Source organism: Eretmochelys imbricata, chromosome 1, assembly GCF_965152235.1.
Source record: "Eretmochelys imbricata isolate rEreImb1 chromosome 1, rEreImb1.hap1, whole genome shotgun sequence".
Taxonomy (NCBI): Eukaryota; Metazoa; Chordata; order Testudines; family Cheloniidae; genus Eretmochelys; species Eretmochelys imbricata.
This window is the reverse complement of record NC_135572.1, coordinates 147634448-147660779: the sequence shown is the minus strand read 5'-3', so window position 1 is coordinate 147660779 and position 26332 is coordinate 147634448. Positions and strand designations below refer to the sequence as shown.

The 26332-nt window shown below is 38.3% G+C and overlaps 1 protein-coding gene across 1 annotated transcript in view; it reads right to left on the bottom strand.

The window, feature by feature from the left end:
- IL1RAPL1 (interleukin 1 receptor accessory protein like 1) overlaps window positions 1-26332 on the bottom strand; it is a 543775-nt gene that overhangs the window by 412439 nt on the left and 105004 nt on the right. The window contains exons 3-4 of the mRNA XM_077812318.1: window positions 24655-24841; window positions 20804-20957 (exon numbers count right to left, since the gene is read on the bottom strand). Of these exons, the coding sequence (XP_077668444.1) occupies window positions 20804-20957; window positions 24655-24841 (341 nt within the window). The remainder of the gene's footprint in view (window positions 1-20803; window positions 20958-24654; window positions 24842-26332) is intronic.

Here is a 26332-nt window from a genome sequence, read left to right as displayed (position 1 = left end):
TCCCCCGACCCTTCACCCATAAAGCACTGTTCCCATCACTCAGCCAGACCAACTAAAAAAGCCCCTGCTTAAAGGTGAAGGGCTGTGATTCTTGGGCTGCTTCTGATGCCAGGTGATGTTTTTATTTGCTTACATGTATATAACTTATATGAAGCAGCATAAGATTTATACCAATCAGATCGACTCAGGTAGTGGACACATTTCACTAGTGATATACACAGCTTCTAAAAAGAACTAAATCCCAACTAATTCAATATTTTTTTCCTAGGGTGTCACTACCTATACATTCAATTAAACAGAACTTGTGAAGTGAAATCGAAGTTTTACACAGTGTAAGGGAAGTTAAGAGTTGCAACTATCACCATAATAATACTGTATCTTCTCAAGCTTTCACTCCTTTAATTATTGCTTACAGCAGTTGACTCTGCTGCTTTTCCATAAACTGTTTCATCTTCTATAAATCAGTAACAGCCAAGTAAAAGGAGCCTTAGCCTATTGCCTATTCATTTCACTTACCATGTTTGCTTTAATAGAATGTCAACAACTTTTTTCAATGTCATAGAAAAATATGACACTGTTTATCATAGAAAGCCAATGAAAGATTTTATTAGCTATGGCTGCTGTTGCCACTTACCTTGGCAGACGTATGCGCATTTTCTTTAAACACTTTTCTGCCTCTGGGTTTGTTCACCTTGTCCTTTAGCATTTGGCAGGTAAAAAGTGGTGCAGACTCTCATTGAAACAAACCAACAAATCTGAAGAAGAGGTCTGTATAAGCTCAAAAGTTTGTCTCTCCCACCAAACAAAGTTGGTCCAGTGAAAGATATTACCTCACCCATCTTGTCCACAAAACAAACCTGTAGTCACTGTTCCTGTAAATAATTACTGCATTCCTCATTCAGCTTTTCTGTTTGTTTTTCAACAGATGTCAGCGGGAAACATATGCATGGAGGTGTCCTGCTTTATCTTACACAAAACTTGTGACACTATTCCCGAGCAGCTCCAAACACCTGCTGATTTCCTGCACTGGGTAGAAGACAAGATGTTCTGCACACTCCTTTGTATTTGAATGTGACTCCACACAAAACCCTTTCTCAAACAAGGTGTCGATGTCTGAAATGAAGCTTCTGCTCATTTGACCATGGAGTCCTGCTTAAGCTTCAACTCTCACTAGAGGAAAATAATAGAAAATTCTCTCCTGTTAGGAGAAAAGGGCGTGGCATTATCACAAGCACTCAGGCTTCCCCCCTCTCTCACACAACAGCTTTCTAGCAATGTATTCTACTTTAAGTGTATACTGAGTGCTAATTTTTCTTTGCCCCACTCTTGGGCTCTCCCACTCCCATAGAGCAAGCCTGAGGTGGCCTGTTGACTACACATTTATTGGTCCAAGGATCTACACCACTCCTTACTTGGTATCATTTTAAGGGCAAGGTGAATTATCCAAATATAGTTAGAAAATGCTTGTGTTTTTCCATTCAGAGAAACAGAAATACCTGTTCTTAAAATCTAAGAGTACTTTATTCACTATTTTTTTTTCAGCTGGCAATATATATGTATTCCCTCCAGGACACAGAAGTCCTCAGTCAGGGGATATTTGCCTGCGAGAAATGAAGACAAATATTTCAGGGTTTACTTGAAAGTTGGACTCACAGAAAACTATCAATACTAAAAGCTTGATTTAAAAGTTTTACATCTAAGGCATACCATAAAAGTTTCATTTCAAAATATGCTGTGTCAAAAAAGGCATAGGCGTAAACCCACAGTATGCTCAGATACATCTTATATTACTGAATAATATCCATTTGTATTGTCCTAAACTTGAAAAATGGTAAGGGTTTAAATATTCTGGACTGTTTTTTTCTTAAACCGTAATTTACTTTCAATTAAAATTCCTATACTACAATATGCAACACAGAAAACTCAAAAGATAGTCATAGAATCTGCCATGTGGCTAGCCTTATGAACATATTTTGTTAACCAAAAATGATAAGACATAGTTAAATATACAAATATACAATTTCTTTCAGAAACTTCAAGGTAATACCTAACAGTTTTGAAGGAATGAGTAGCTTGATTTCCAAAAGCAAATATAAACTGTAGCATTCCCTGCTCCTCCCACAAAAAAGTTAAAAACAAAAAAAACAAAAACAAAAAAAAAAAAGAGGGGAAGTGAAATGGAAGTGGACAACTTCTGTAACAACAGTGTTTCTGTGTTTCTAATTATCTAATTATTTCATTGTTATTTAATTGTTTCTAATTATCTGATAAGAATACAGTTAATATTTTCTGAAATCCACAAATGCATCAGTCATACTCTGAAATAATAGTATAACAAAATGTAGTTTTCCAGGGCCTTCATTAGCATATCGGCAGCATAGCCATCTCATAATGAACTATCTTATAGACCTCAAAATGCTTCTTTCACTAGTCTTGCATCACCACATTCAAATATTACACTGTCTATAGCCTGACTTATATATCTTTCATTCAGGGCAAAATCATTTTTATACACTTGGATTTCTCAGTGCCCTTTTTACAAATTATGTCAATGCTGCTATATTTCCTTTTAGAGTGGCCAGGATGTGGAGGAGAGGACAGTACACTAGCCACTAGCCATGAGAGCTGTGAATTGCAGGAACATGAATAATCCTAAATAGCTCACTATTCAGGTAAATTAAAATATTTCACTTTTTATATTTGAGGCTTTTTTATTTTTTCAGCCCTTCCAAAGGAGCCATTCTAGAAAGCTGAAACAACGCAATGTATATATTCAGGGTACTTTCATCATCCAGGAATCAAACTATCATTTTTTATTACATTGACCTTATAAGGGGCTTATTGACACACTAAAATATTGCTCCAGAAACACCACAAATACTTGGATCTAGAGATGAGCCAAAACTGAAAACTCACGTCTGAATCAATTTCAGGAGGTGCAGAAACCCTGGGGATCCAAATCTGTCCCGTATAGTTTTGGTTCTGGATTGGACCCACCATTGGAAGGGGCCTATTTTTCTGCTCAAGTGGTTAAAATGATCAGAATACTATTATCATCATCCACTGTTTACATTACAGTATTGTCTAAAGATTGGAATAATGATAAAAGTCCCATTGTACTGGATTCTACATAAACACAATCCTGGACACCTTACTACCTTTCAGCTGATTTCATGAGATGTTATCTGTGTCGGACAGAACTCTTGTGAGAATAAATCTGAACCTGAAACATAGCTCATATTCAGTTTGTGAATCAAAATATAAGCCTGTACATCTAATTTCTCATTTAATATCACACACAAGTAGAAAACACATACATCCCTACTAAATAGAGCTCATTTAGCCTCCAAAGTGCATGCATATAACTACTCTTCCAAACTGAATTTTTTTGTGGAATAATGTACTTACTAAAAACCTCTCCCTTCCACTTGTGAAACTCTCTTAGAATATGTAAGTCTCGATTCATCATTTCTGTATTGACTCAATACTGCTTTTTCAACCAAGTTAATGCAAGTTTCCTGTCCATTGGTAATGTGACTCATTCAGTTTAACAGGTGAACAGGGGAAGTTGACGTAGCTTTTTAAAAAAAATTCTTTGGCTGGATATCCAAAAATTCAGAAATTAAAAAGATTCCTTTATTTGGTTTACCAGGGCCAACATTGTTTTTATTATTTTTGCAATACAAAGTGATTGTTTTTCAAAACTGATATTTAAAAAAAAAAAACTAAAACAAACTTTGTAACAAATGAACAACATGGAAAGTAACCAAAATAAACATAAGTTTAAAGAAAATATGAAATTTTTCTGAAATTGTATTTTAAGTAACCCATGACTCTGTCAACTTAAATTTACAGATAGCACTTTCCCTCAAGCTACATAAACCACAGCGTAAAGTAGTTTTAGTAGTTTATGGTTTCCATTCAGCCCTCAATAGATGTATATCTTTCTGAGCAGAACTTATAAATCACTGTCCTGTCTGCTTTGTGTGCACATCAAAGATCCTATGACACTACTGGAAGTGCTCAGCTACCACAGTGATGAGGGCAGTGTAAAAACCTGTACAGCAGTGGTTCTCAAACTTTTGTACTGGTGACCCCTTTCACACAGCAAGCCTCTGAGTGTGACCCCCCTTATAAATTAAAAACACTTTGAAATATATTTAACACCATTATAAATGCAAAGCGGGATTTGGCGTGGAGGCGGACAGCTCGCAACCCCTCATGTAATAACCTCATGACCCCCTGAGGGGTCCCAACCCCCAGTTTGAAAACCCCTGCTGTATAGAGCAGAATGGAATAGAATCTGGTATTGGAGAGATGATCTGTGAACTACAATATTAAATAAAAGGAATGTGATGGGTTAAAGTACACGTATAAAAGCATTTAAAAATTACATTGGCATCTGTCAAGGCAGCGTAACTTCTCCAGCTACCTTCCTCCCTCAATCTTTTGAACCCATCTTCATCAGCATAAGTGAACCAGGTGGGCCTGATTCGTATTATAGGATGTGCACATATATTTTATAGGCATGTGATAGCAGGCGAGAGAGAATGAGAAATCATTCTTGGGACATCCAGTGCAATTGGCCTTACTCCTGTTTTCCAAACCTTTCTCTGTTTTAATGCTGATTACCAATTTTTTCTTCCAAGTTAATTGTCAGCCCTGAAATAACATCAAAATAGATAATGGGACATTCAAAACAACCACCGTCTGCAGCAGTGGTTTTGTTTTGCTTCTTCCTGTAGGTAGCAGACAGGTCAGTACTCTGCAAGACCCAATTTGTTGGTAAAAATCAGGCTTCCAAATACATTGGCAGCCCACATGGTAATGAGCCTATTTCGATGCAAATAATCTTATTGCTATTCATTTTTGCCCTTTCTCAAGTTATCCATGAACCACTTTTTGAATTCTGAAAGATAGTTCAGGAATTCTGAAAAAAAAAGTATTTTGGAAAAACAAAACAGAAAAACACAGTAGCGCCTCCCCCCGAGCATCACAAATGCCAACTAGGGTGTGGCTTTGATGGGGCAGGAGCATTGGAGATATCTCAACAGGGAGAAAATCACACAGTGTTCTACATTCCCTCGCCCCTACTTTCCTTACTCTTCTTCCTTGTTCCCCTTTGCTTTCAGTGCACGGAGGCAGCTCCTTCTCTCTTCATCCCCATCATCCCCTTTTCTTCCTTGTGCTTCAGGGCATGGAGGGGGAAAGCAATCATATGCTGCATCTGGCCTCAGGCTCTGAGGACTGATCCATCCACTGCTGCTACCATTGGGTGATGGGGCGCGCTGCTGGGGCCAGGAGATTGGTCCTATTTGGAGGTGCTAGAGGGGGATGGGTGTTGCTACTTTTTGCAGCCAGGATGAGCTCCAACCTCTGATCTACTTTCTGGATCTCTGATGAGGCCAGGGATTCAGGGATTTTTCCCACATGGTTAAATTGGCAAACTGCCCTGTTGATTTTTTTCATCTTCCACACAGTATCCAGCTGGTTCAGTTTGGGGTGTTTAAATTACAATTATCATAACTTTGGCAGGTTACAGTCTGGTTGGTGAATTAGAAAGGATCTGATGTAAGGTCCTGTAACTCAGTCCATTGCTTGGGAATTGGTCCTGAGCATGGCAATACATGATGAGGTTTCCACTGTCTTGTGAAGCTTCTGGCTTCCCTCTTCTAGACTATGACCTTCAGAAAGGGTCTCTGGGCAAGTTGGAGAGTGTAGAGGGGGCATGTCCTTAACACTCAATTTTATAATCCACCTGGGACATTAGTGCCAGTTGAAATCTACCCTGGAACAGCCCTAACAGATAGTTTGGGTTCATTATCACAGTTAGATAGTACTTTTAACTGAAGTTAAGCCTTTACGTTTATCCATACTATGGTTTCTGTTTTATTGTTTCTGTTGTCAACACTGATGACCCACAACTCAATACTCAAGGTTACTTTGCCTTGTCTCTCATCTACATTCCATCCTATTGTCAATATCCTTGTTACAAGAAACCATTTTTTTAAAGCTGCTAGAGATGATGTAGCCACATACACAATAGGGAATGCAAAAGCTGACAATGGCCAAAGGAAAACTTTCACTTCTTTTATTGTAGATTATCCCTTTCTAACAAAATTCAGTAAGTATATGGGTTCACCGAGTGTCATAAATAAAATATAATGCAATTTTGCTGACAAAATAAAATGAAATAGTTATAGAAAATGTTTAGTAAATAGCTACACTTACTTTTTAAATAACTTAAATAACTTAATGAAACATGTCATTTGCCTGTCAACAGTTGTACCATAAGATAGTAGAAATGCTATTACAAATCTATTGTTTATCTTGGGGACACTGTTCCCTCGAAGCTGTGGGTGTGTGCACACACACACAGATCCTAAACCCTGCACACAGGGCAAAACACTGCACACACAAAAATTTGCACAGAAGCACAACAATTTGCACAGAAGAAATTTTTTGTGCACATGGCCTGTCAAAATTTAGAGGGAACACTACTTGGGGATCATTATATAATAATGAAACATTGCAGAAGATATCCCAGTATTCACAAAGATATAAAACCTGTGAACTACAAATGTGAATCTGAGGGACTAGCATGCAGCAGGTCACACTCAATGAACTTCTACTGGTCTTCTGTAACTTGCACAAACCTATACTAAGAAATATAGACATCTATCTGCGAAGTTGTTGACTTCCATCTATATGAAGGATTGGGTGCATGTACTTTCTTCTAGTGTCTGTGAAGAAATCCCATGAACTTATTTAACAAGAGTGGGGGTGGGGGGCATGAGAAGAGAGAGAGATTTTGATGATGATGAAATTGGCAGACATTCATATACTTCAGCTCTCTTTTTTCCATCTTTTATAAAGGCAAAAGAATATGAAGGAAATCCACTGATTTCTATCACTCCTCAATCTTGTTTCCATGAATTCATATCTCATATTTTAAAATTAATGCAGTTCTGGATCTGAATTAAGTATGCCAAAGTGAAGGGAAAACCTATACAAAAGGAATGAAAAATGTCATTGCTGGTTCCAATTTCTTTCCCATATTCATACAATTACCACATGTTATCAACTTCCCAACAGAAAAACAAAATAATATGGCAATATTATTTTCCTATGCTAAAGCCTTACTAAGATAAGTGAAAAAAAACATACAAAATGATGATAGAATTTTAATGTTCATTCCCACTCCTTCTCATATACACTTCCATTTTAAACATAAACTTCAGAGAATAGCTGTACTAGCATGAATATATTTGTAGAAGAAGAAGAAAAAAGTAATTCATAAATAAAGAGTAAATTCTTAGAGAAAACATACTTTAAACTATTGACACATTTTTGTATGTTGGTTATGATACTTATTTTAAAGCTGTACCTACATTTTGTACATTCACATGTACGTATACAACCCTATCTAAATGCTCAATAATATCTTATACTGGTTGGAATATACTTTGGGAATACTGACAAAAGGACCATATGGTGTTGTGCTCTTAGGCCTCAATTCAGAAAAGCATCTCTATTCAGGACAGTAAGTAAGCACACACTTAATTCTTAACCCAAAGAAAGCTGGACTTAAGCAAGTTGTAAATACTTAATGGACTCAGGACGTTATGTAGCTAATCTCTATTGCCCCCGCACCCAACCCTACCCCTCCATGGTCCACTCCAGGAGTTCCCAGGTCTCAGGTCTCCAGCTATCACCTGTGTCTGAATAGGGATCCTAGTCTAACCAGTTGGTTCTAAGGCTGTGATATCCCCAACAATCCAGTCTGCCTAAAGGCCAGCACCTGCACTTTGCTCCTCTTCCCCCCACCCCCCCACGAGGGCTACTCTAGCAGTTACAATTTACAGCACAGCTCTTTCTAAGCAAGCACATTTACTCTTAAGGTAAAAGCATTTCAGAAATAAACATATATATCAGGTATCACCCACCAATCTTCAGGGTCCCTAGTAGGCTAAAGTCTTTCCAGCAAATTCTGCAAGTGTTGGGGGCCCCCTTTGAGCATAAGGTGCTTTCGGTTTGCTGGATCAGAAAGAAAGCCCTGTGTCAGTTCAAGCTCATCCTTTTATACTGAAAGCCCTTTCTTTGTCTCCTAGTCTCTGGAAAACACAGCTTGAAACATGTTATGCAAACCACCCCAGGGGTGGTACTCTCTAGCATTGTTTAGTCTCAGTGACTCACCTTAATCATACCACTCCTCCTGCCTCCCACAGATTTTTAGTTCCTTTAGGAGCTGTGATAACCCTCATCTCATGGACTAGAACGCATATAGAAACCATTAATAGATTTAATACAATACGGACTCCAAAAGACTGCATGTGATTGCAATATCTGTCAGAACTAATTTTTCCCCTGTGGCTTTGTCTACAGATCATTACAAACAGACTTTGTTACGTATACTGCTCTACGGATGGAAATAGGCTATACATCTTTCCATCAGATGGAGTTTGATACTTAGACATCTTTGTTCTGATCCTGCAGGGAAAAGTCAGTGGGTGCTCTGACACTGGCTTTCACCAACATAGGACCAAACCCTTTGCCAAGTCAATAATAGGAGATTTTCAAGCAGCAATATTTTTTTTAAAGGATTTCATTTAAAGAAAAAACTGCACTTGACAATAATTTACGCTTGAAAATATGTATGTTGGAAATATGAAATTAGATTTTTAGTTTCAACATTTGATTGTTATCTGTTGTCTTATGTATAAATACTTATTTTCATACCATAAAATGCCAGAAGCTTTGAGAGGAAACTCCCCTTTCCCCCCCAAAAAAAGACCCAATAAAACTTAGGAGGGGAAAAACAAAGGTACTGATAATGAACTCTACTACGGTTTTCATACAGCACAACATAAAGTGTGCCCTAAGCTTTCAGACCTTATGTACAGTTACTGTGTTTGCATGCTGACAGAATCTAGCTCCACAAAAAGGCCAAAATACTGTGCTGTGCAGCTATGCTATATGCAAAGAATCACCTGAATACTTTAAATACCTTGTTTATTGTTTATTAAAATACAGTCCCACTTTACTCCATTGGGAGTATTCTGTACTCTGTACAGTTCAATTATCTACAGCTTTCTAAGAAGGGGAGGAGAAATGATAAATGATACTCTAGGACAATGTTGCATTAGCATACTCAAAGGAAACATAAAAGTAAAATAAAGTCTTCTGATTCCACAGGAATAATTCAAAATATTTAACTACATTTTAAAAGGTTGCTTAATAAGCACTTTGGGTGTCTTAAGAATGGATTTATTTAATTTTTGTAATATCTTATTCAGTTTGTGGGTTATTAGCCTGGTACATCTTTAGTATTCTTCAACACTACCATATAGCTACTATATTATATACACATACCAGTTTCTCCCACTTTGTGAATAAATCTGACCTTACTGACTTTGTCACACAGTATTGTTATACCAATAAATAGCACCATGGCAACAACATCTACTTAGAGATCTTATGTTTTAAAGTTTGAGTTGTGAACAGATATAAACTGACTCAGACAAATATGAGAAACAGAAACAGCATTTCTCTAAATAGTTTGAAAGTATTGCTTAAAAACCTTTTGGGCACACATGTATTTGTGCCTCTCGGCTTTCACTTGACATAGAAAATGCAGCATATGCTTATGAACATAGCCATCATTTTGCCAACCATCAAGTTATGGACGAAAATAAAAAGAATGTAGCACAAATGCAGGTCTGTTTACGTAGAAATACACGGCGTGTCTGCTCTGTGGTAGTATTTCCAAAAAATCAATTTCTTCATCTTTGGTCAAATAAAGAAATACAACAAAATCTGCTACTGACATTTTATTAGCACTTTGCAAATAACAAATCCCTTTAACTTTCATTCACATCATAATGTCAATACTACTGGTAGTGAATAAGACACTTTGTTTAAGAAAAGAGAGTTCACCCAATGAAAAATCAATTATGTGGGTCTGCTGGACCTGACAGTGTAACTGTTATAACTCAGATATATTTGTTCACTACATTGACTGACATTCATTAACACTGTTTCAGGTTTGCAGGTCCCTTAAATGCAGTGGTACATTGCAGATAAGGATGGAACAAATCTGCTTTTTTGGCTCTTCAAACTAACTGGAGTATTCTGGGTTTAAAAATGTCCTAATAAAATGAAACTATCATACGTTATGTTCCATTTTAATACTGTTCACAAAACAACCTAAAGACCCAACCACTTATTCTCCCCAGAAAATGCCCAATCAGTGACAGTGAGTGCCCCAAGGCTATGTGAAAAGAAGTGGGGAGTAGGAATCAAACACTCAGTAAGACCACTGATCAGGATTAGGGTGGCAATAGTGATGGCAATGGCACTTAAGCAGAAATCAAGACCTGGAATATATCTAAACCTGGAGGAGAGTGGGACCAGATAATCGAAGAAAAGGAGGCATTATAGACAAGGAAGAGAATACAATGTAGAATTAATAAAAAGACTCAGCTTCTAATAGGAATAGCAAATCATTAATTGCATCACAGAGGTAAAGAGACCAGAAGGTCATCATCAGCAAAACCAAATCATCCTTAAATTATACATCCTTCCTTCTTTGCAAATTTGCCAAAGGTGTTTTTAATACACATTTTCTACATATAACCAATAACATGCATCTCTCATTGCATTTGGTCTTGTTTTTTTCAGTAAGGTACATGGATCCCTGTGTGAAGTTTTCTGCATGTGAATCTGGGGTGTATATGCTGCTACAGCTATATATAAGTACATTAACTGAACATTTATAGAGAACCTTTTTCATAAAATCTGTGCAGAATGTTCTGATTATTATTTCTCAAATGCACATAGGGTTTTAATTTAGCTCCTTGTTTTTAGGCACACAGAAATTATTGCTCTATAAAGAAGATCGCTAATTTCTAATTACTCTTTAGCCAGGAATTTGTTATACCCAGAAGGATTTAGTGCATTACCAGAAGTGCTGGGATGATTTTGTGAGCATCCTGCTTTCATAATAACTCTATTGTTTGCTTTATATTTTATTACACTTTTCACAGAATAATAAATGTACAGTAAATAGAATCTCTCTCTCAATATATTGTAGAGCTGAATTAAATGCATGATGATTGTGCATCAGGTTAATTAACAAAAGGAATAACCATCAACCCTGATAATTATAGGATCAGCTGGTGCATCAGTCCAGGACTGAATGGTTAGTTCCTGCCATTAAATGTAGAAACTACATAGGGGGAGTAATCTACTCTTCAATATTTATTTTTTGGTACTTAATACCTACATGAAATAAAGAACCATCTCAAATAATTAATATAAATAAATGAAAGAGTTACATAATCAAGACTGTTTATAAGCTAAAGTCACTGAAACAGGTTTTTTTGCATTTTAGGAACTAAAACAAAACAAAACAAAACAAATGAACCAGCAAAACCTAAATTCACAACATTTCAGAAAAAAAAATGAACCATAGTTTTCCCATCATTCAACTACAATATAGATCAGCACAAACTGATTAAACTTGAACATCCCTTCTTTCCCCACAAAAAAATCCCATAAATAGCTGTTTAAAAATCTCCTAAATCATGTCGGGCCCAAATCTGACCAACTCTAACACTAGGCAATATCACTGCATTGTAAACATTTTTTGTTTAAAATTTTATGTTTAAGACTAATCTATCACCATTAAAAACAAAACAAAACAAAAAACCCACTGCATCCCAGCAACTTTTTTCTTGTGCTGAGACGATAAAGTCTGTCAGACAGCCAAGAGAACAGAAGTTAACCAACAAATCCTATTACTACATCAGAAATGATATAACCAGTGATGCTGATGTGATAACCAGAAGCAGAAAAAGCTTTTTGCTTGCAGTCCGTAACAAATCGGGAAAAAAAAGAAGTCGTTTTTAATGGATAGAAAAGAACGAACTGGTAGGGAAAGGCATTTAAAACAGTTGTGAGCAAATTAAAAACACTAAAGGGCATCTTTATGTTTAAGGTGTTTCTTCGGCTTTTCTGTGTGACCCGCTTAGAGGACTGAGCTTAAAATCACATTGATTTAAATGGAAGGTTTAGCTGCTTCAGGACTGCGGGTTTGAGCCAACAGTGTGATAAGGACTGGGACTCCCTGACTATTTCAAATACTTTAAACAATTGCATGTACAGTGAATAAGCAAGTACATTATTTTAGACTGAAAAACTTGTGATTCACCAGTTCACACATTTGCATCAGCTCAGTTCTTGGTCCTGATGAGACTAAATAGTGACCCAGAATATGGTAATAATTACAAGTGCTGATCAGTTATATATGGAAATACTTTTATATATAAAAGCAAATTACCAGCATTTGGTAACAGGGACGAACCATAGGTCAGGATTACAGATTTCAAATCTGTCAGTGTTACTAAAGTCAGTGGATGGAATCCTGGCTCTACTGAAGTGGAATTCAATGGGGCTAGGATTTCACCCAGCATCATTATTCTTTCAATGAATGGAAATGTTCAGACCAAACCTATCAGTGTATAGATTTAAGGCTCAACCAAGTATATACTTATGCAAATGAGTAACTTGAGTCACATGAATAGGCCTCATGAAGTAAATGGGACTGTGGATGTGAGTGATATTACTCACACAAATAAAGTGTTTCCAGGATCTGGTCATTAAATTGCATATGAAGCAAGGACTAAAATATGCCTGCATACTGAGGTTAGTTTACATTTACTGAGGTTAGTTTCCCGTGTTGAAGTTTTGGCTTTGTCTTGCAGTCAATTAGCAAATAGAAGGGTACAGGAATTTAAAGTTTGAGCTGTAGGCCATTGTACTGTAGCTGAAAGAATAGGTGCACAAAGATGGTGATCTGGGGGCATGGTGATTTTGCACATTTGGAAAAAGCTATTGCAAATTTTTTTTTGTTTTGTTTTGCTGGTGTTGCTGAAATATGCCATAAAATATTTTGCAGATAGAAAAGGCCGAGGGACTGACTGAAGGTCAAAGTGTACTTGGTTTGCTATGACGCGCTTTTCTTGAGATAGATCTTAACAGAGCCAAATCCCTTTGAGACATGCCTGGGGAAAGCTGGTAAAAACTGAGGGCCACATACTGACACCCTTACTCATGTACCTTACACTATATATTTCAATCGGACTACTCCTCAAAAATAAGGCACTACTTTATGTAAGGGTAACAAAAATTGACCCTGAAAAAAGACTTCATGATTAAGGCCCAGGTGATTAGCTCTGGTATCATTTGCAAAGGTACTAGTACTTCTTACTCTTAACTGAATGCAAAGAAAAGCATTAATGTAATGCTAAAAGTCACAAAAGGCCAGGCTGGAATTGCATATATTAATGTTTAACAGCAAGGCTGATAGGGCTCGATTGCGTATCCTGTATGTTTTATGGTATACATTTTACAGGAGAGACTTATTCTTGCAAAGGGATCCACTGCACAGCCCCTTATGCCCAGGTTGATTCCCTTTGACTTCAATGGGACTCCATGCTAGCAAGACAGATCTGCACTTGCAGATACCTTTGTAGGATGGGCACAATGAGGTATAATATTAAACTAAACATTTCAAGTATAAATCAGGATCAGAAAGTGTTTATGGCCCATGTTGTGTTCTGTGGCCCAAGTTAACCATACTATCTAATTTTGGAATGTTGCTAGGAATTAGAAACATGCATTTTTTAAAAAAATTCCAATTAATAAATAATTTGGGTGATGCTATTCAATCTGAAGGTATAAATATTCACAAATACTCTAATATAGAGCAGGTTTTCCTTTATAGATAAACCTATTACACAAAACCCCACAAAACAAATTGTTTTGTTTAAGTGAACATTTCTGTTTGTGATATGCTATTAGAATAAAAAAGTATCTAATTTATCATTTTCAATTTAGATAACACTTTCTAAAACAGATGTCACTGGAAGAAGGAAATTGATTCAGATTGCTTAGACAGTAGCACATTTCTGATAGGAGATAGAGATCTTTTCACCAGCACTAAAGAAAAATCAAAGGGAAAGGAAAAGAAATATGTTCTCACAGAAAAGTAAATTTATCTGACATAAATTTACTTTATACTACTCCAAAGGGTACATAAAGTAAATTAACAATTATTCTCAGTAAGTAACAGGCACTAAGTAGTGACTGAAGATGTGAACCTTCTACCAATTGTGACAAAGCTCTGTCTTTGTCTCCGTGGGTCCCACGTTTTCTGGTGGATTTCGCTAGCCTCAGAGGCTCACTGTGACCCTCCACATAACCCTTCTCTCTCTAGAGACAAGGGTCACAGTCTACTGAGCCATTTTCATCATAAGCCAGCGAGGGAGGTGAGGAGAAGCTATCCTCCCTTGCACAGTCTCTGTTGTCTCCCAGTCTCAGTGATTAATTGGGGGGGGGAGGCGACAAAGGGGGGAGGCCAGACCCGCCCTCTACTCCGGGCTCCAGCCCAGGGACCCAAATAGTATCAGCTATGGTAGCTGACCTTTTAAAAACATGACATGTACAATTCCCTGGGCTACTTCCCCACGGCAGCCCCCACTTCCTCAAGCTCCACTTCACCCTTACCTCAGGGCCTCCTCCCTCCTTGTGCCTGATATGGTGTGTACTGCTCAGTCTCTCCAACAGCACAACTTCCTCCCACAGCTCCTGACATGCACACCCACCTGACTAACTGGGAGGCTTTTAACTAGTTTCAGTCCCTGATTGGCTTCAGGTGTCCCAATCAACCTAGCCTTCTCCCTGCCTTCTGGAAAGTTCTTAATTGGCCCCAGGTGTCTTAATTGACCTGGAGCAGCTTCCATTTAACTTATCCTGGTACCAGGGATTTGTTGAGCCTGGAGCTAATATATCTATCTCCTACTACTTTTCTATAGCCATCTGGCCTTGCCCCGTCACACAATACATTTAAAAAAATGCAAAACTAGCACCATTAAACAGAGATTTTTCTTGTATAACCACTACTTTCACCACTAAATACACTAGCTATTTTAAAACTACCTCTAAAGCAAATTCCCAGTCCGGTTTGAAAAAAATATTTCTATTTAAACTCCCAAATCAGAGATTGCACCACAATCTTTGCTTTCACTTCTGCTTTGAGATGGGCTTTAACATTGATGTTAATATACAAGTTATTCAGAGCAGCAGCAGCGAGAGCACAGTTCACATTACTAGGTTCAGACTTTGACAGTGATTCCCCATCAGAAGTCTGCTTGGTGTGGGAAAGAAACGAGGGTTGCAGTGCGTAGAAAAAGAATAGAAGGACATAGGGCTCACTACCTGCTGTCTGCTGGGAAGATGTGGGTCTAGGCAGAAACACGGAGGTAAGGAAGCTGAGCCACTATTATGCCATAATTAAAAAAAAAAACAAGTACACTTAGGAGGATTTGTCCCTAAGCAGCTCTGCAGGCTGCTGGCCCATTTCCAACATTGCTAGTGTCAGCTCACAACACGCAGGCCCCATTCATCCATCAAAACCTTTGTGAAGATGTTCCAACTTCTGCAAACCAAGGGAACCCATAATTGGAACTGCAAATATTCACCAGCTGGAAGGAAGGAAGGAGGAGCCTAGAGCAGTCAGACTGTCCTAGGGCTGCAGCTGTTCCCCCTTCCTGGACATAAATAACTAGCTGTTCAAAAAAGCCCATTGGCAAAGGCTCCTACAAGATGGTGACCCGAGCAATTCAGTGATGACCAGACAACCACAGAGACAGCAGCTTCTAGGGAAACAGCTGAATTCCCAACTTTCTGAGGCCTGTTTGGAAGACATCATGAAGTCTCCAGGTTGGAGCCAGGGTGTTTTGAAATAACTACGTCCTTTGCTTTCCCTTAATATCGTGTTTCTAACATTAAAAAAAAAAAAAAAAGCAGCTGCTTTTCCCTAATGCTTAACACCAGCACAACACACATCCTGTATCACAGCTGATATGATACAATGCAACGGAAAACATACTTTTATATCATGCCCAAATATTATGCTCAGTAATACTCAGTATTCCATGTGAAGTGGATGGTACAACAGGTAGAAGAAACTGGATAGCGGTATTCTCCTCAAGGCTCTGCCACAGACTTCTGAGTGACATAAAGTAAGTCCCTTAAACCACTCCATTCCTCATATTACTGAGGATAATACCACTTCCCTACCTCATGGAAATTTAATGCTTATTTAATTAATGTTAACAAGATGCACAGAAACTATAGTGGTAAGCACCAGAGAAATATGTATAACTGACATAGAAAAGTGCTTTCAAAGTCATATAGGAAAAGAGGATTTAATTTCTTTTCACTATAAATATGATTTACAGCATCGGTCCTTCATTTATGTGACTATGTATACTTCTGTGATATCTAGTATGGAATGTAAAGTTAACATAATAAGTGTAAATAATAGGAAGTGATCTTTTAAAGCTCTTACAAGTTAAATACAACTGTACCTAGTCTTTCTTACTTATATTTCCAAGTCATCACATTTTATCTTCTCCATCTACATTTATGGCTAATATTTCTTTTACTAGGAGAGCAATGTACCCCTGCCTTAATACTGTCATGTATTACCAGTCAAGAAGCTGTCAAGAAAATCTCAATTTTTACTATGTTCTCAATATATTTAGATTGTATAATGTGTATCCACACATGCGCACACTCGCATGCGTGCACACACACACACACACACAGCCTTGATATCATATTTCCCCTTCCAGTATATCTATTTTAGGAACTTACATGGCTCCCATTACTGTAGTATCTAAGGCCCAGATCCTCCAAGGTATTTAGGTGCCTTATGCACCTAAATACCTTGGAGGATCTGGCCCTTAATGCCTCACAATTTTTAATGTATTTATCTTCCTGACACTCTTGTAATGTCAGGAAATGATAATATTCCCATTTTACAGATGGTAACTGAGGTACAGAGAGGCTAAGTGATTTTCCCAAGCTGACAGGGGAAGTCTGTGGCAGAGCAGGAATTAGGTGCTCCGAGTTCTAGGTTAGTGGCCTAACCACTGGATCATCTTTCCTACCCCATTCAGCCAGCAAAAGTTCATCATCCTCTGGAGGTCTAAACAACTTTGCTGTTTCATTATAGAACATAATAGTGTACAGAATACTGAACTTACTAGATACAGGAAAGATCAGTTACAATATAGACATTTCATTTTAAAATGTTGTTCTTATTAAGTAACTTTATCTGCATAAAAGTAGATTTCCAATAGCCCTATAATGTGAAAGATGGATTTCAATGTAAATTGTTCACAGCTGACCTATTCATTCTAAAGTGATGCTAGCTGCCAAAACCTTTTTTACCCTGTTGTTCTGATCTGGGCTGTGGACAGCCAAAATGGAATGAAAATTTTATGTAAATAGATTTGACGGAAACTTCCTGCAATTATGTTTCTCCACCCACTGCCTGATTCACCTGGCAGTTAGATGAGAAAAAAACCCCAAAACTGTGTATGCATGTTTTGTTTTAATCCACTTCTGCATTTGATTTAACACGGCCCCCCTGTCGCCAACCAGATGACAATCCCTTTTTGCAACATTCACTATGTTACTTGATGATAGAAAAGGTATTAATATAAAGGTCTAGATCTTTATCCTCAGCTTCAGTGGAATTATAGTGATTTATTCCAGTTGAGCATCTGGCTCATGGATTTCACATAACACATTCTGCACAGGATGGAAATACAATACACCCCAGAAGAGTTCTTCCCACCACAGACAGAGGCAGGAAGCCTAAAAGACAGTATTTATTAAACATGAATGCATACAAACACACAAACACCAGAAAATAACCACACATTTGCTGCATCAGAATATGGAAAAATAGGCAGAGGAATAGTTGTAGATTATGGAGAGTCACTAGTTTCCAGCTAGATGTGCTAACTTTACATAATAGGTGCCGGGGGCGGGGGGTTGTCTCATAAAAACTACTCTCATTGCTCTCACTTTCTGAACACCTCCATAATTTTGGATTTGGCTAGTTGTAAGTCACAAATGGCTTAGCATAGAAACTTCACAGTATTAGGACTGGTTCTTATGATTAGTTTTTGGGGGAGGTAGATTTGTTAATGGAATTAGCTGCCAGTAGTGGTTCCATATACATTACAAACTTCAGGAGTTTATAAATGATGCAGGGTGATAAATGGGGGAAGAATAGACAAGGATGAAAGGAGTCGCAAGGAGGATGAGTGAGGATAAAAGGGTTATATCAGTGAAGAAAAGGGACCCATCTATCAGTCTAACAGTCGGCCCACACATATATTCACTTGATATGCCCTACCTCTACATATGGTGGGGGAGTGCTTTTAGCTAGTTCATTTATAGCTAATTTAGTAAAAGGTGTCAACTTTATGTTTTTAATCAGGATGCGACATTTATTCTCTGACTCCTGAATTCAAGTCTAAGCTATTTTTAAACACAACAGAAATAATCTCACATAAATTGCAATGTATGTCACTTGGAAAATAAACTCTTTTTCACCAGTACATAAACAGAACATAAGACATATTTAATGTCTGCATGTCTTCCTACCAAACACGTGTCAAATAATAATATAGCATGGTTACTGACTGTAGCCTATGGCATGTATTAAAAGAAGAAAACTGATCATAATACCAGTGTATCTATTTCTTTAGCTTAGTCACATAAATATAAAGACAACATGCAGAACCACAGTAATACCAAAACAAATAAACTTGCTAAGATGCTCTGCAACAAATTGGTTCTTACATCTTCCCTGGTTGTCAGATACAGAAATCATGCAGCTCTCCTCTCTTAATCTCATTCATTTTAAAACACTTCAAAAGTAAGCCAAGTCTCTTCTTGAGTGGTCACACTTTCATTCCACATTAAGTATAGAGCTTTCCCCCAGAAACTACATAACTGACGAATGAACATTCTTTATCACAAATTATGTGAGTGCATGTCTTCATACTGCTCTTATTCCTGTTTCAGTAGCTGTAGGTTTAGTCTGCTTCAAACAACACTGCACACCAAATTTACCAGCAAGATATATTTTTGCAGTGGAAGCACCATTCCAAAGTGATTGAGAGAATACTGGAGGGCTGAAAGATTATGTACTACTCAAGAGCATAATCATACATTGAGAAGATAATTGGAGCCTTATTTTGAAGTAAATTAACTACAGCACTCCTCTATCTCTGCTCTCCTTCAGGAGTGTCAAACAGGGTATATTGATATTTACTGTTAGCATAATCACTAGAGAGTAATTGCCTGCTTCTAGTCACCAAATAAATCAATTTCATATACAAGAAAAAATATGAAGAGAAACTGGATATTGTGCTTAAAGAAAACATGATTGATTGTCTGAATTTCTCTCAAATCAACATACGGTATAATTTCCAGATATATAATTGACTAATCTAATAAGTGGAAGTTACAAATCATGAGGTTTACGTTTAGCTTCTCATATTTTGGGTGGGAGCAGTGCAAGATGGACGATACTGAGATTCATTAGCACATAAGAAAACAAATTTCTAATAAACTCAGAAATGTTTCCACAGTCGCAGATCGAGGCATACTATAAACACAGTAATTAACTGCCAGATGAGATATACATTTATATTGGACTTAGCAGAGAAACAAAGAGAACCTGAAGTGGATATTTCTGCTCTAAGATTCTTTCTTTGTATGTTTTGTTTACTACTCCAAACACACTGCCACTAGCTTCTTCTTTTTTTTTTTTTTTGGTGTTGCTGAGGCAACTAAGAATCTATTTCACCTTCAATCCCCAGGGAAAACCTAAACTTTGCCAGCTATTAAGGAATGTTGCATTGGAAATGACAAGTGCACTGCAATCTGAAGACCCAAGATATAGCACATATATGATCTCCCAACATTACCAAATAATTCTGGAAATCAATTCAGTACAATTTTTCCTTGGATAGCGCTGTGCCATATTCTTTCTAAATTAGGACAGGCCCTTGTGATACTGAGGTTTGGAGAGGATGGAACAGTTGAAAAACGGTTGGACTAACCCTTATGCAGAAAGGTTGTTTTCTGGAATAGAGTATATTGCTATTACAGTACGTGCAAGATCAAATCATGATGTAACTTATGTAGGATGTTGAAGGTTTTAATGTAAATTATATTAAAAGCATCTTTTCCCCTGTCACCAATGTTATGTTTCAGAAGATATAGCCATTATAGGATTTTTTTTTTAATTAGAACTAGAGCTAGGTGGATATGGAATACATGGAGTGAAATTCTGGCCTTAATGAAATCAGTCTGAGTTTGCCGTTAACTTCAATGGGCTCAGGATTTCACCGTTAGTATTCACAGGTGTACACAATATGATTGATATGCTGGATGGTTGTGCCGGTGGGCCTGATGGAGAAGAATCATGGTAGTATTCCTCTGGAAGGTACCTCCTAGAATGATGCCACTCTGACATAGCAACATTAGTTCTAGAAGTGTTGCATTCAAAAGGCAGCATTCCACAAACAAATATAGTGGGCTCCATCATGTTATTTTCTGCCATAAATAGTATAGGTTCCAAGCTACCTATCCTACCAAAAACTGAACGCACTCTCCATTTCCCATTCAGAAACCTAAGCTGCCTACAGGTCTCTAAAACAGGCCCCAACCTAGACCTCATTCAGAGCGCTGTGCACACTAATTGGAACTTCGTAAGGTTGTTTGGGCACATCACCTAGGCAATGACAATCATCAAAACTTTTGTCTCTGGCTAAGTAGTTGCAATGTATATCACAAATGACCTAAAACAAAAAAAGGCAATGTCATTCTTTACAATATCAGAAAGAGATATTACGAGCCTATAAATTACCTGTAACTGTTAATTCTGTAGTTCTTCTGACAACAAAGATTCCGTATTTTAACTCACAAGTGTAATTTCCAATGTCATCTTCTCTAACCTCCCGGATGATGAGAGTGTCCTTTTTGAACACAATACTCTGTCTCCATGTTTTTGCCTTGCATTCCTGTTCAAAGACAATATAATACACCCATGACTGAAGTCCTTGTATTTAAACGTAGTGATTATTGACAACACTGCCCAAGTCAAAGAGCCTAGGAAATGGCTTAGATAATTACTTATGACATCTCACATACACTGAGTTGCCCAAATATTCTACTTCATTGAGTCACATGAGAGCTGTCTAGATGCCAGAAAGGCAGGGAATTTATTCCCTTAATGATGGTACTCTGAAGTAATATTGTTGAAGAGTTCCTATTCTTCCTATCTAATTAATGTTGTCTCTGGGACAATTACATATACAGAAAACTTTTATCTTCATTATGTTAATGACAGCTAAAGGACATGGGAAGTCATTGTAAAGCAATAATTAATCAAAAAGGAGGGAAGCAGGAGCGAATGAGAAAAAAAAAGGAGGAAGCAAGTTGCATCCCCATACCTGAAAGCATCTTAGAATTTGCTTTGAAAGGTTTAACTTATCAATGATCTTACTATTGACTCAGTGAGATAACGCAATGTCTAATTTGTACTATTTATATGTACACAAAATATAACGTGTCCCAATTTTAATGGCTACTGATAGAGTTGTATGTTTCATTCATGCTGAAATATATTCTTTTTTAGTTGTTTGATAAGTGGGCCCATCCACTAGGTTGAAATTTGTTATGGTCTAAGAATGTGTGTATGTGTTGGCAATTTTTACTGGTTTCCCCTTGTGTGGTTATTTTTTTTTCTCTTTTTTTAAATTGCCTTAGTTAGATTTCAGATAATTAAAGTAAAACATGATATAGCTGCACGCTTTTGGATATTTTTCAGCGATTTCCAAACTTCTTCATCTTTCTAAGAAATAAGTTACAGGCCAATGGACTAATGTCCTTGAGACTTTTGATGTAACAGTACAAAATAATCTGCTCATTTTGCCCAGCATAGCAGCTTGCTGCGTATTTAGCATATAGGCTAGTTTCATAAATGTCATTCAGACTATTTTTTAGAATAGACATATGTCCATGCACATGAAAACCCACAATGGTCTTTTATGAAACTTTGCAACCTACCAAGGGAAAATAGTTTTTGACATTTTAAATCCTTAGATACGTATTCTATTACATATTTTAAATATTATGTAAGCGGGGGAATAGTCCCGCTACTGTGGGGAACTTTCCTGGCTTCTGCACTACCACAGTGAAGTGGGCTAGTGAAAGGATCTGAGTCCTCGCTCCCACTTCCTTTACCCAGTGGCCTCCCTGCCCTTGAGAACTCCCCTTCCACTCTCCTGCCTGACAGAGTCCTCGTAACCCCAACAAGGCTGGGCCCAGGATTCCTGGGGGGCTCAACTCCCAACCCTGCTGTGATCACCTAGGACAGGGGATAGGGTGTCCCCACTCCAGGGTACTCTCTCTGCAATGGGCATTTCTCTGACCCACTGACCATTACATACAATTTAAAGTAAATGCAAGTTATTTAATCAACAATAAATTTTAAAAAGAATAAGAAAAATGGGAAAGGTTAAAAGAAACACATTAACCTGCTCTGTGGCAGGGAACATCACAAACAGTGTCTCTGCAATGTCAGGGCAGTTCACAGTCTGTTCCTTGTAAGTCCCAGGCCTTCTCCTCAGGCCCTGGCTGTGCTGTAGGGATGCTGTGGGTTGGAGACTTGCTCTGTGGGTTGGAGACTTGCTCTGGTGGTGGCCACACGCTCTCAGGCTCTAAGTGGTAGGACCCTTCTTCCCAGTGTCGTCCCCACACTGTCGGGGTTACAATCCAAGCCTGGCCTGCAGAGCCTCTTGGCTGAGGTGTCTCCCTGTGCTGGGCTCGCTGCCCAGGGTCCCCATCCGTCTCCTCAGCTGCTCACCGCACCCAGCTCCAGACTGCTCCAGCTCCACCACTCTGTCTCAGCACTGCTGCCGCTGCTCTGCCTCCAGCTCCCTGGGCTGCTTCTTTGGCCCCTCTGCCTCTGGCTGCTGCAGCTCTGCTCCCAGCACAGGTCTGCTCTGCAGGCTGCTTCTGTGACTCTGCTCCCAGCACTGAACTGCTTCGTGGGCTGCTTTTCTGGCTCCTCTGGCTCTGGTTGCTGCAGCTCTCCTCTCAGGGCAAGTCTGCTCTGTCTGGGCTGTGCCTCTGGCTTTGGGGCTGCAGCTCTGCTCCCAGGACAGGGGCTGCTCTCTCTGGATCTGGCACGGCTCTGCTCCCCAGCTCAGCTCAGGCCCCTGCTTTCTCCTTAGCTCGGCCCCACTCTGTCTGACCCAAACAAATCCAGCTCACAGGGAGGATGGGACCTCCCTCGCCTCCTGACTCCCTGATTAGCCTGACCGCCCTGTTATTCAGGCTGACCTGGAGCACTGGCCTCTCCCCATTGTTCCTGGGGACTAGCAGTTTCAGGGTCCTGATGCCCCATCGACCCTGCCCTCTTTTTAGTACTGGGAGCTAGCAACTAAAACATCCCCACTGAATGTTAGTAAGGGGGCAACAGTCCCCTTACACTTAGATAGCATATTTCAGATGAAGCTACTAGTTGGGCTGCATAACATTTTCAGAGGCAGTGGCTCAGCCAGAATCCTCCTAGATTATAATTCTTTATAATCACTGGACAATACAGTGTTATGTACACTATTTACAAGTACCCATAATGAGGCTAGGTAAATCTGTATGTTTTTATAATTAGAAAGCATAGTGAAATATGTTTCAACTGGAAAATTACAGTTAATTATTCCTGTATACACAAACTTATTTCAGGTTTACCTATAAGATCAGAACTATTTTGGTTTATCCAATAACTAGGGTACTTTAAGAAACAGATCCTACAAGGTGCAAAGTGCCTCCTGAAAAGTGCTGAGCACCCTCAATTCCAACTGCAGTCAATGGGAGCTGCATTTAACAAGTACCTCGCAGAACCAGGGCCGAAATAACTCTCCAGAAAAGCAAATTAATGCACAATGTTGAAATAAAGTTATCAATAAACCATAGAGAAATATGGATATTTGAAGTGGAAGCTAATTTTCTCTCTGGGACATTGTCATTTCCCTTTTCTTCCCATAATTGTATGAACAATGGGCAGATCACAAGCCTTAAACCTGAGTTTTTATTCTTGATGAGATTTGAAGTTTTAATATTATTGAAAACATGGGATTCTTTTTGAATTGTATGAGGTACAATTTAAATTGTGCATGCAAGTAAAAAGTGTGCACAGCTTCTTCTTCAAATATGTTTTCTCTTCATATCTTTCTGAGTGAATTTCATATTTGGAAATTGAGGGTTCTAATAGCATGAGCTTGAATCTGGCATAGTGCAGACAATTGCTGTCTGCTTCCCCACCCAGCCTTACCAATGTGTACCATACCAGACCACCCTGGTAACATTTTTTCTTTTCCAGTTTTGGACTTTTCAGTTGAAAGAGGACCACCAAGTATTTGGTTATTTTGTGATACAGCTAGATGGCAATAAGAAGATTCCAAATAATGAATTTTCAGTGTTACCTAAGAAAGCATTTGAATCCTTGCCTCTACAACTAAAAGGCTAGTACATTAAAACACTTTACGGTCTAGTTCCTTTTTCATCCTATCCCTCCTTGTCTTATTATTATTGCATCTTAAATCCATCCAAGCTGTATATCACGTCCAAATAAAATGTTGAGATTATTGAAAATGAATCAGAACTTGACAGAATATTTTGTTGAAGGCAACAGAAGTCTTCTGTATTCCTTACCTTATACCACAGGATTTCAGGCTCTCTATAAGGAATTAAAAAATCCTCTATGTCAGGGCACGAGATTTCCTTGCTTTTGCTAAGTTCAGCTTTTTCAGAGTACTTCATCTTTGAATTGTAGCAGAGTCCGGTGTCATTTTCACCCACTGTCAGCGAGATGGAGACTTTCATACAGTAAGTAGAGTTTCTGTAATATAACACAAATAAAAATAATGGGTCCAGTGTGAAAAAAAAATCCCAGTCACATGATTGTTTTCGATACAGTTATATTCATTGTAGGCAAGAGAGAGAGAAAAATCAAACTATTCTTGCTTTATGTATTGTGTGTGTAGTCCTTAGTTATTCAGGATAGGCTCTTCGCTTTCCAATCCCCACCTCAACCACTAGATTTTAATGTAATAACAATAACTGGCCTGAATCCACGAATGAACCCTTTCCTTTCCTCTGAATTTCCTTCCCTCCATCATTATAGTCCATACTGTTTATTGGCAGGCAACTTCCTCCTAAGTAAAGGCCAAAAAAAGCTTCATGCACTAACCAGCAAAGCACCATAATCATCCTCCTGCCAAACACTATTACAACAGCTCTCTGGGGTTAACAAATCAGTTTACTCCACAGCAGCCTGGTGTCACATTGGAACTTTGGGCATCACACCATGAACTGGAGTGTTAGCCCCCCCATTCATCAAATTTAAGCAGGTTTTCAAGTGAAGCAGTAATTAAAAATATAGTTTTAAACAACATTTGATTAAAAATCAGACTTACGGCCTTTCACTCCATAGAAAACAGTTTAATCTCAGTGTATTTTAAACTAGAGGACTACCAGTTTGTTTACCTTAGCCTCTCATCCCCATATTCCCAGGCCAAAATGTTTCCCCTGCATTATCCTCAGCTTTCATTAGCTTGGGCTCTGTCCTGCAACTTATTACTTTCCACTGGTGGCCATATGTTGATATGCCAGACAGACAGCGACTGCGGAACATTGTTTTGTTTTCCTGATTTCACTATGCACTTTAATTAGTCTCAAAGACAAAATGACTTGAAAAGGATTTATTTTTTCATTTTGGGTATCCAAATGGGCAGGACGAGCATGTCTAAGGTTGAGTACTCTCTAGGAGTACACTGTGACAGTGCAAGCATCTTCCCCTACTATTCTGTAAATGCATTTGACCCCTAATCTGCTGAAAGTGGTTCCTGCAGAGAGCACTAAGACACTTTTCCTTTACTTATTTTCACTCTTAGACTCTGTGAGATGACTGCTGATTTACAAGAGTCTAGTGTATATCTAGCATTGCAGGCTGTCAAAGATAGCTGCATTTTCAGATTGCCTTTAGATGTCTTAATACCTGTTTACTCTTTCTGTTTATCAGGAAGTGATTAAAAGGCTAAAAAGGAAGGAAAACAGCACACAAAGAGCACCACAGCCTCATTTCTAGAAGAAAATGTAAATCTCAAAGGCACTATTTATTAATTACTAATAAGAATATCATTTCTGAAAGCACAGTAATTCTGTCAATGACCTTAAATCATGCATGTCTTTTCTGGGCAGGAAAGGCAACAAATATAAAATATCTTCTCTAGAATGGAGTCAGCTTGTACTCCCATCCTTGGAGCTATCTGATGCTTCCTGTGTATACTTGTGACTGGAGTTGGTAAAACTTCTGTATCCATAGCAAGCA